The sequence below is a fragment of the Diadema antillarum genome, unplaced genomic scaffold (assembly GCF_040938485.1).
Source record: "Diadema antillarum isolate AM-2024a unplaced genomic scaffold, OU_Dant_1.0 seq00001823_RagTag, whole genome shotgun sequence".
NCBI lineage: Eukaryota > Metazoa > Echinodermata > Echinoidea > Diadematoida > Diadematidae > Diadema > Diadema antillarum.
The window spans coordinates 834,631-846,214 of record NW_027272497.1 but is presented as its reverse complement, the minus strand read 5'-3'; the positions used below and the strand labels follow the sequence as shown (position 1 = coordinate 846,214).

The following is an 11,584-nucleotide window of genomic DNA, read 5'->3' as shown; positions in this document are numbered from 1 at the left end:
CACATCATTGAAAGTTTGAAGAAAATCGGACAATCCGTTCAAAAGTTATGAATTTTTGAAGTTTTTGTGCAGTAACCGCTGGATGAGAAGACTACTGCAGTGTGTGAATAACTTAGATGTCACATGCGTACAACAATATAAGGAAAATATAAAGAGAATTTCACAAAATTTCATCTTATGAAAAAAAGTTCACATTCCCCCGACTCGTTACCGACAAATGTTATGGGTAATATTATTCCCCCTGCCTTTAGAAAGAGCCAAGTCAAGTGCTCTTTTATTATGTGAAAAAAGTAAAAATATGTTGAATTTTCTTTATATTTTCTTTATACTGTTGTACGCATATGACTCACAAGCTGTAGTAGTCTCCTCATCCAGCGGTTCAAACACAAAAATTTTAAAATTCATAACTTTTGCATCGATTGTCCAATTTTCCTCAAACTTTCACTGATGTGTTCTACTAACATTGTTGCATTCTCTCAATCCTTATGTTTATGAAGGTGAACTTGTCCTTTAACTATTATCACCTTATGAAGAATGAGAGAGGAGAGGAGAGGGGAATGAGAGAAAAGTTGTTTTGCTATCAATATCTAAGAGATGATATAAATAGGAGTGTACTTCACTTGTTAAACGGCTGACAGTTATAAACCGAGAATATATGCATTACGTTTAGTGTTTATTTCGATCTATATTCACTATAATTTAACGTATAATTAATGGGAAACAGGACAATGATTATATAGAAAAATAGAAGTTTTCGTCAAGGATGCTTAGTTTGGTATGTCAGTTTAAGTCGCAGCGCTAGAGGTGGAATAAGAGATGTACCTTCCATCTCCCTGGCCTAATATTGTCTTTTCACTACACTAGTAGTTCAGTCAGGAGTCACAGTGCACTTGCCGACTTTGCCGACTACTAGAATACTACCTGAGATTTTTAAAATGTTAAGGTGTGTGGAAAGGTTATTGAGAACATCCGAGGGTGCATACCGGTACACCTGTAAAGCTCGTATCCTTTTGCACGCTGCACGCAAGGGTGGTTCTGCGCATGCGTGTTTCGTCGCGACAGGGATTTTCACGGCGGCGCGTGGTTGTGTCATACGGTCTAAGAAGAAGGCTAGCAAATGGCGTCGTAGTCTAGAAAAGGTGACGGACTGATCAAAGTTACCCAATCAAATTCTGTTCCAGTGACAAAATACGGGTGAAATTGACTAAAGGTGAGCTATAAGAGTCATTATAGACTCTATCAAAGTATATTATAGGATAATACATAGCTGATAAGTGTCTGCTTTCTTGAGTTTTCCTGTCTGTACTGGTCGGAAATATCGAGTTGTGATACCGTCTTCGCCTCGAGCATACACTACCGTGCATTGTATGTTCGGAGCGTAGCGTTCTATTCATGCCGTGTAGTTGTATGTCTGATTCTGCAATGTCAGGAAGATCGCGCTGTATAAAGTGTGTGACTGAGTGTGCGGTATGTTTTGTGTGTAGACTAGGCCAGCAGCAGTAAATGCAATGGGATACTAGTAGTGGCAGCGCAGATACACAAATCATGCAGTCTGACTTGCCATCCTCGCAGAGACTGTGTGACTGGGTGTCACCGATGCCGTCCTCCGAACGTTGGTGCCGTGGTGAGGCCGAGGCCAAGCTAGCTCAGCTCAGGGGTCAAACAACGAAGAGTGAATTGAGGGCAAGAGATGCCCATACCAATTGGCAATGCCAAATGTGGAAGTCTGCACTCGGCCGTGTGTACGCACTAACGTTAGTTGAAAGATTATTATACAAAATTGCAGACCCAGTATTAAAAGGTCCGCTGAAAATGGTTGATTGCCATGATTACATCTAGGATTTAGACTAACTGCTGTTGTTAGATAAACATGCATCATCGCAAATCGTTCGTCTCGCCTCCGAGGCAAGCTTTTTTGAGTCTCGTTACTCGGGGACAGGGCCGGGTAGACTGAAAACAAACAGGATGGAGGCGGATCGCAACGAGCATGATAGGTGATAACACAGTAAATTTACTTTGTTTAGTATCACTCAGACTGTCAGAGCAGGGAGGTTATCTCTCACACCTCCCTGGTCAGAGTATAGAAGCATGTTTTGACATATAGAGAAATCTGGGTCTAAAACTAGTAAAGATTGTTTACTTTAATCGGTACATGTCATTACTCATAGAAACTAACACTGAACAGTTAGGACCAGCTGCCCAAGCACAACGCACGAGACAAGGTTACAAGTTAAATTTCGAAGATCATCGTGACAAGATTGAAAAAAAATAAAAATAAAGAAGTGTTGGCCTCCCTATGAGCCAGCATAGATAAAAGACTAAGGAGGGTGTAACGTTAGTCTGAGCTGGCAACCAATGTTTTACTTTGATTGATTTTCTTTTTCTTTTTTTTTTTGGGAAAAAAATAGGCCTATTCAGTTTATGGTAGCATATATGGAACAGCAAAACTAATGATTACTGATTATTGATGCTGTATTGTCATTTTATTTTTAAGAAAAAGAAAAGAAGGAAGTCTGCTGTTGTGTTGAAGAGAGATGTATAGGTCTTGTCATCGATGATATAGAGAACTGCTTAACGGAATTTATGATAATGGTTCACCGAGCAATATAATAACCATGTGATAATTGTACAAAGAATGTATTATGCGATGGGTCATCACAATAAAGCCATATAATGTAGGAAATATGAAAACTACCAGTACAAACAAGTCATATATAATTATTGCCGGAATCGTTACATGCTTTTCATCCTTTTTTTTTTTTTCTTTCTTTTATGATGATCTTGATTTTCCTTCGATGTACTGTTCCTACACAAGGAAAAAGTACCCGGTACGGGGAAAAAAAAAGATCAATTCAAAGTTACATTGTACTTTTGTAGAAAATTGCAAAAGTTATAAAAATGCATTCCCAAAATGGGTGCTTATCATGCATTGGAATGCACCTTCCCCTCCACGCAACATGATTTGCATATTTCTGTGATATTAATGTGACTCACAAAAGACATGGCAAGGGAACATGCAAGTTATGCTCGGTCTCGGGAGGGTGCATTCCAATGTTGTTTGTTAAACATATCAGTACTTTAGCAATGATTGACAGTGGAGGTCACAACAGGAATATTGATTGAGAAGGATTTTTGTGGGCGTATCCTTGTAATCTGAAGGAAAATAGAAGAAAAATAAGTTAAAAATATATAAAATGTTTCTAGTTTCGTTTAAAAATTGATGGTGAGGGTATCATACATTGTAGATCAATAACACAAATCAACACGCATTTGTATTTCCGGGAATCTTTAACAGCCCTTATAGCGTACATTAAATTGTAAATTCCTATTTCAAACAAAATTTTTAAAACCTTGATTATGACTATGCTTTCTTTAAAAAACTAGAAATGTCGCTATGGCGACTGATGCCTCCGCCATAATCAATGCATGATTCTCCCAATAGGTGTATGGTACAATGTCTTCACAATGTGTTATCACAGTTTCACATAACTGGCAAAATATTGAAGTGACAGCTAGTTTGTCAGAAATATTTTGAATGTTCACTTTCCTTGAACTAGGTTTGCAATAATTGTCTAAGAGTACAGGTACAAAATGTATTTGGGGAATTGAGGATTTTTACTTCTGACCAACCCCTTTATAATCTTATGCATTGAGTAATTTTCAAGGTATGAAGAAAGAGTGTATGTAATTACAGTATAAATTAGTGGGGTTTTTTTGCATCTAGACCTGGCCTTTGACCCTTAATCTTTAACCTTTGACCTTTGACCTTCTGGCTGGAAATTTCCCAGAAAATCTCCATTAGGTAATACATCAAGTTTTAAAAATGATAATTATGCAAGCATTGCATAAACTAGTATAATCCCTACCAGTCAGTACAGCGTATGTACCAAGTTCCATGAAGATACATTGAACCATTTGCGAGAAAAGTGAAATTGTAACATTTTCACCTGACCTACACTGTATGACCTTTGACCTTATGACATGAAACTCTCTGGAGAATTTTTATGCAGTAGTACATGTCTACACTAAGTTTCAAGAAAATACCTTAAAGGCATTGCATGGATATGGGGGAAATACAAGCAACATTTTTAGCATTTTACCTTGACCTTTTGACCTTTGACCTCTTGCCATTGTCACTAAAATTTACTCAACTAATTGCCCCATCATACATTATCCTTGGACCAAATTTGGTGAAAGCTGCTTCATCCAGTTTTGAGTTAATCACGTAAACAGATAAATTTTAGGATTTGACCTTGATCTTTGACCTTTGACCTTTGTCCAGTTTCACCCAAAAACTAATTAAGTAATTGTCCCATCATACATCATCCTTGGACAAAGTTTGCTTGATCCAGTCTTCAGTTATTGCGTAAACGGATATAATTTCATGATTTGACCTTGACCTTTGGCCTTTGGCCGATTTCACCCAAAATCTAATCAAGTAATTGCCACACCATACTTTATACTTGGACCAAATTTGGTAAAATTCCAGTCAATATTACTCAAGTTATCGCGTAAACGAATGCGGACAGACGTACGGACGGATGGACGGATGGACGGACGGACAACCCGAAAACATATGCCTCTGGCACCACTTCGTGCTGGAGGCATAAAAAGCAAAAAAGAAAGAGTTCTTGCTCACTTGAAAGAAGAAAATTACACATAAAACACCAGTTTCAATACTCTCTGTCTGAACAGTACAGTGTACAAGTACATGTATCCTTGATTTTCTCTGTAATGTACCTCCGTTTTACTAATGTTGGATATGGTTGAAGAACAATGATTTTTGCCCTCTCTTTTGTGTGTTTAAGGAGTTTCCAATAGGTGACAAATTACCAAAATTAAGATTTCCATACAGTGTGGTGTTGTAAGATTTAATAAGATCCTTGCAAAGGAACATACACCGTACCATTAGCCCCTACTTCTGTACTGTATGAAGCCTCTAAAGTGAGTGTCACGAACAGTGCACATGTAATATGCATTCATGTTTGTGAAGAACAGTTACTGCTGCAATCTTTGAAGTTACATTTGTAATTTGTTCTGTTTCTCCTTATTCATCACAGGTTGGCAACAAATCACTTAAAATGAGTTCATCAAGCAACAGTGATACACATTTCAACTGTAGACTGTGCAACTTCGTTGGCACCAGCAAGACAGATATTGCAGAACATTTCCTGACGGAGCACTTTGAACAATACGTGTCACTCAGTAAACCTGCGTCATCCAAATCCTCCAAAGCAGATAAGGAGTTAAGTGACAAGGAGCCCTCCAAGGAGTCAAAGGCTGAACAAGATGAAGGGGAGGATAAGGCAGAAGGAGCCGATGGAGATGCTGAAAAAGAAGGCGAGGGAGAAGAAGAACCCAAGAAATCAAAGACCCTGGCCGAAATCCTAAAGCAAAAGTTGGAGAAGGATGCTGGCCCTGGTCTTGGGAGAGGGATGCGAAGGAGGAAGAAGACCACACCCATGAAGTATGCTATTGATGATGATGATGATGAAGATGAGTGGCTTCCCAGGAAGGAGCCAGAACCTACCAAGGCAATACACGTCAAGCCCCCATCCATCCTGGCTAAAGGACGCGGCAGACCTCGCAAGAGAGGGCGCCGTCCACGCCAAGCTGCCATCTCCTTCAAGAGATTCAAAATGAAGGAAAAAGCTAGCAAGCCAAAAGTTGAGCCTCGAAAGAAAGCTGACGAAAAGAGTCTGCCTCTGCCTAATTATGTTATCAATAGAATTTTAGATGCCCAAGTGACTGCTTGGTTTGCCAATTACAAGCTTAAGAGGGAGGAGATAACGATGATTCGATGCCCCAATGATCGCTGTGCGAATGTCATGAGCCTCGCAGAGATGGAAGTCCACGAGAAGTGTCATGTTCCTAATCTTGATGGGTTTCGCTGCTTTGCTTGTGGATACATCAGTCTTCACTGGGCCAAAATGCGGGTTCACTACCGGACTGAGCACGAGCCAAAGCTCAACACGGCCATGTGTGACTTTGAGGGCTGCGAAAAGACTTTCCCCTGCATCGGAACCAAGATTCTGCAGAGCCATGCCCTCAGGAAGCACTTTAAGCCGCAGCTGCTGGACAAGCTACGGAGTCCCAATTTTGACCCCTCGGAGTACGCATCGTTCATGGAGGAACCAGAGAATGAGGCTGACAAACAGGCATTGGACAAGAAACGAGGCCGTAAGCGTCGCATCGAGGAGGAGGAGGAAGAGGAAGATGACAGCGATGGCGAATCAAAGAAGTCATCCGGTGGGAGGAGAAAGTTTCAACGATACAAGGTCAGTGTTTGCTCCATCTGCTTTGCCCGATTCAAGGACGAAACCATTATGGAGGCCCACAAAGAAAGCCACTACAAAGATGGCAAAACGGATGTGATATACTGCACTGAATGCACCCTGTTCACTGCCACCACTGAGAGCGCCATGCGTGACCACCTGTCCAGCGAGCACAAGAGGATGCTGCACTTGCACCGCTGTGAAGTCTGCAACAACTTCTCAACAAACCACTTCCACGACCTGAAAAAACACTTGGTCACCCACACCGGTGCAAAGAACTACATGTGTGAGCTGTGTGGAAAGCGGACGACAACTCCCTTCAATCTGCGCATACACTACCGTCGCATTCATGCAACAGAGGAAGAGAAGAAATATCACTGCATGACCTGTGATTACAAGTGTGCTGACAAAGGCATTTTGAAAGTGAGTCTGTGAACTAACCATTCACACTTGTTACACATCGGTTTTGTTTTAAAAGAATAGATCCTACCAAAGGAGGAAATGAAGATAGAATAAGTAGGAATTCTGTGTATTCGATAAAAAATTTGAACTCCTGAGCATGTCACAATTTCATGTTCATCCAACCTTCATGCAGTTTTATACTTCCCAGCAAAATACTGAATTCATATAAATTTTTAGTAGTGAGAAGCAAGCACAATGAAAGATACTGTTTGTATTGCACTCAGTCAAATTTGTTTTACATGTACACTGTATGTAGTTTTGTTTTGTTTGTTAGCTTTGGGAATATGTACTAGTAAAACATACTGTATATTGAGAAACTAATGATGTTTTTTTCTTGACCATTAAATAATGACATAGGTGGCATTGTGCATTTAGTACATTGATACAATGAATGAAAGTAATACAAAGTGAAGTCTTTGTTAATGTTTCCGTCTAAATAATTAACGCTTGTGCTTTCTCACAGGAACATATCAAACACAAGCATGGACTGATGATCAACAAAGACAGCTTTGGTAGGCCAAAGCCAACTCCCACATTTCACTGCACTATGTGCGCATACGTGGGACGTAAGCAGAAGAGCCTTGACTACCACATGCGAATTCACAAGGAAAACCGACAGTTCAAGTGCCATCTTTGTCCATATGCCAGCAAGACAAAGAACAATCTTGTACTTCATGTCCGCACCCATGAGGGCCTGCAACCCAATAAGTGTCCACACTGTGATTTTAGAGGTAAAGTCTCATTCCAGCCCTTTTGTTTTATTGTTTAGAATTATAAGCTGACAGGGCATGCTTCGTCATGAGTGAGTTATATGCCCCAAAGGTAAGATAAGATGATAAATAAAGCAACAGATTAGCAAAAGTAGGGTCAAATGGTAGCGATTTCAGGGTGCAATATCTGGGCACCGTTTCATAAAAGTTGTCAGCCCTGACAAGTTTTCAGTCCCTGAAAATTTCATTTAAATGCTTGGTTTTTATTTTTTTCTGACCTATTTGCTCTCAGCCGATCAGATGCAAGGATTTCAGTAGCTTGAAGCAGTTAGTCTGAACAAAATATCAAACAAAAAGCTTCATGAAATGCCTACCCCCTCCCCAAGTCACTGGGCCGAATGCATAAAACAAGCAATTGCTTGTAAGCAATTGCTTCAAGCAAAAGCACAAGCTCGTCTAGTAAAAGGTGTAGCTCAAGCAATTGCTTAAATACATATGCATAATCTTTTGCTTGTGCACATACCTTTTGCTTGCATTCAGCAAGCAATTGCTTATAGGGTTCGAACAATAGCGTCACGCTTGTGCGAACACTGTACGTCTGAGAACAAAGGCGTGTTTCGTATTAGGTATTTCATAGGGGCATGTGTGAGCTGGAACCTGACATAGCAGTATAGTGATCATAACAACGCGCATATGAAATACACACACACACACACACACACACACACACACACGCTTATACCTTTTGCTTGTCCCGCACAAGCAATTGCTTGCGTTTTCAACAAAAGGGACGTCACGCCTGTGCGAACACACGAACAAAGACGAGTGTGGCAGCATGCATTTGAAAGGGCATGTGTGTGCAGAAACATTTCCTGACATAGCAGAAGAGCTATGAAATGACACTCATAAATGCACACACAGACGCACACACACACCACTATACACACACTCGTATTACTGGCTGATTCCCATCACTGCTTACAATAGCCCGCATCTGCCAGATCGCACATGGAGAGACGTCTCCTTGCTCTCCACCGAAGTGAGACATCCTACCTGTTTTTCATCAAATTTTGCGTGCTAACCACTGGACATTCCCGTTGTTGAAATGAAAAATTTCTTACTCTACTTAAGAGTAATTTCTTGTAGATTTATACCACTCCTTCACAATTGTTGTCTTTCTTCCATGAATATGAAAATGATACTTAAAAGGGAACGTCCCAGATAAGCAAAAGCTCAAGCTCATTTTACAGAGCTTGGAAAATCGTAAGCAATTACTAGCGAGAACTAGCAAAAGGTATGTTTTATGCATACGTTTTTAAGCAAATGCTTGGTCTCTAAGCAATTGCTTGCGGACAGCAAGCAATTGCTTGTACTTGCTAGCAAGAGCTTCTGCTCGCAAGCAATTGCTTGTTTTTATGCATACGGATTCGAGTAAAAGGCTAGCACAAGCAATTGCTAGCGTTTATGCATCCGGCCCATTGACTGTTACTATGGTGATTGTCAGAGACTGACAACTTGTTAGGGCAGACAACTTTCATGAAATGGTTCAAATTGCGCATTTTTGAGGTTTTCATGCGCGGACTAAAGTGCATGCTGTAGTTTCTGCTAGTGCGAGGCGTGCCACACAGCTGAGGGTTTATGACATAACAAAGGCTTCTAAATTGGGAAATCGGGCGATTTTTCAGCTTGCATACGCATGGGTGGAAATTACTGATCTCCATGGAAGAGCAAGATCATCGGTGGAAAGTAGCTGCTTGGCGCTGCCCGCGCTGTCAGAGTGCCTTTTCAGTTCCGTATGTTTTGATGTTGGTTGAATTACTACAAAATAGAAAATATGGATAGAATCATTCAAGGGTGTTTTCTTGACTCCATCGTAGGAACTGATTATTTCTATGAAGATATTTTTTTTTAAATTCCCAAAGTGGTTTAAAAGTTGTCTGGCATGCCTTAAAAAGTCACATTTAAAGTCAAAATATTCAAGAAACCTGCCATGTGTAAAAAGAAGGGAGGATATTGAATTTGATAAGAGAGAGAATGAATAATATATTACATATTTTATGTGCTTGAAATAGCCTTGCTTTCAGCATCCACTGCCACATAATGAGAATGATCAAATATTGCTTTCTAAACACAGGTGCTACCAACAAGATCGTGTCTGAGCACATCATGAGCAAGCATGCCAAGATCCGTCCGTACCGCTGCAATGTGTGCGGATGGACAGCCGCCTACAATGGCAACATGTGGAAGCATGTGGAAAACCACCAGAAGATTCTCGGCGACCAGATGCCCGAGTTCCCCGTCAGCGTCCTGTCTGGCATTGACGAGCTGCGTATGCCCACTGCGTTGAGGGCGCCCTCTGGAAAGAAACGAGGCCAAGGGAAGGGAGAAGGCTCCCCGACATCTCCAACAGCCAAGCCCAAGTCCAAGAAGTCCAAGCCAAAGTTTGTAGAGCCCCCCAGCAGTGTTAATCTGTCTGACAGATCTGTTGTGCTGGAGGTCCCAGTGTCCCACTCTCAAGAAATAGCTACTCCCACAGTCATCAGTACTGATGGAATGGTCATCCAGGTTCAACATATACATCAGGTATTCAACTCGTTTGTCTGTTTATTGGCATTTCAGAAAGAATTTTCCCCCATTTCCAGATTTCGTCGCTGGAGGGACAAGACCTTGTATTCTACAAAATGTCAAATGTTCAGGAGAGCAAAAAAAAAAAAAAAAAAAAAAAATGGCAGCCAAAGCACTGCATCAAATGGAAGAGCCTTTGCTTTGACATGCCATGGTGGCTTTATATTGGGGGTGAGACAGCGAGGATTTGTAACCGATCATCTGACCATTAATCAAAAAAAGTCATTTTCACCAAAATTTCAGATATGAGGTTTTGTCGCCCCACCGACAATATGTGTTTGCAGTGCACCCAATTTTGATTTGTATTTTGCCTGTGCTCTGGACACCTGAAATTTTTTGTGCAATGATTTATTTGTTTGGCTTTTTTCTTTGTTCATTTTTTCTTTTTTTGATTTGAATGTTTTGATTTTGATTTTTGCTTTTGTGTGTGTGAAATACAAGCCATCTCTTATCATTGTGTGGTCTATTTTCTACTTAATGTGACAGATGGTTAATGTGGAGCCTGCCCATGAGGTTCAACATGCTGACAAAGTGACTTCAGACAACTCACAGATTCGTCACCATCCCATCATGGAGTACAGTGTGCCTCCTGTGTCTGTCAGCCAGCAGATCATCTCTGCCAACAACGACATGGCCCACGTCATAAATGAGCAGCAACACCACTATCACCACCACCACCATCAACAACAGCAGCAGCAGCAACAGCAGCAGCAGCAGCAACACCAACAGCAGCAGCATCAACAACAGCAGCAACAGCCACATGGCCACCCACCGCCACCTCCACAACCACCGACCTCACATCCTGGTATGCCTCCGCCGCAGGCTAAGCAGCCGGTGCATCCGGTTCCCCTGGAGATCCACGCCATGCATCCACCCCAGAGCAACGTTCCGGTGCCGGTTCCAGTTCCTGTAGAACAGATCACTCGAGACTCGGATCACGCCGTGCACCATCTTGTTGCTGCTATGATGCCTAGGTGGTAGTTCCTCTGAGTAAGCTAGCCTTCCATCAAGTGTGATGAACTCCCACTGCCAAGAAAGTATTGAGGGAGATGTCTGTGCACATATACATAGGTCTTCATATTTGTGTATAGGAGTGAGGGTTGCATAGCAGGGCTCGACACTACCATTTTTGTCTGGTCGCCGGTTTTGGCCACAAAAATCTTTTCTTGTTTTGTTTCTTTTCATGGCCAGAAAAAGAAATGTACTGGCCTGAAATACGAGGGAATATACATGTTAAATTTTATTTTGAATTTTAACTGCCTGATTGGGCCACTTAAAGATAACTTTTATGGTAATTTGGTGACTTGAAATCAATTTTTAGTAGCCCTGGGCCACCAAGTCACTCCTAATGTTGAGTCCTTTATAGGATTTACAGTTTGCAATTACTGAGTGGATGTTAGTGGTAGGTCATAGTTCGATGTATCCTGAGTAGATTTCTTTTTATAGTGGACATGTCGGTGTTGGGCTGGGTTGGGCTGGGTTGGGCACAAAATAAGAAGGAACAAAAAAAAA

General features: G+C 41.2%; 1 protein-coding gene across 1 annotated transcript; it reads left to right on the top strand.

Moving 5' to 3' along the window:
• Window positions 1–1,104: 1,104 nt before the first annotated feature.
• LOC139712594 (uncharacterized) lies at window positions 1,105–11,071 on the top strand. Its single transcript, XM_071624403.1, has 5 exons — window positions 1,105–1,210; window positions 5,061–6,698; window positions 7,201–7,468; window positions 9,582–10,030; window positions 10,559–11,071. The coding sequence occupies exons 2-5, from the start codon at window positions 5,082–5,084 to the stop codon at window positions 11,051–11,053; spliced, it is 2,829 nt and encodes a 942-aa protein (XP_071480504.1). The 5' UTR covers window positions 1,105–1,210; window positions 5,061–5,081; the 3' UTR covers window positions 11,054–11,071.
• The last annotated feature ends 513 nt before the right edge of the window (window positions 11,072–11,584 follow it).

Excerpts from the sequence above, each read along its gene's own strand:
- LOC139712594 (XM_071624403.1), top strand. The coding sequence starts at position 5,082 with ATGAGTTCATCAAGCAACAGTGATACACATTTCAACTGTAGACTGTGC. Across the intron at positions 6,699-7,200 it reads CTGACAAAGGCATTTTGAAA|GAACATATCAAACACAAGCA; the intron begins GTGAGTCTGTGA and ends GCTTTCTCACAG. Across the intron at positions 10,031-10,558 it reads AGGTTCAACATATACATCAG|ATGGTTAATGTGGAGCCTGC; the intron begins GTATTCAACTCG and ends TTAATGTGACAG.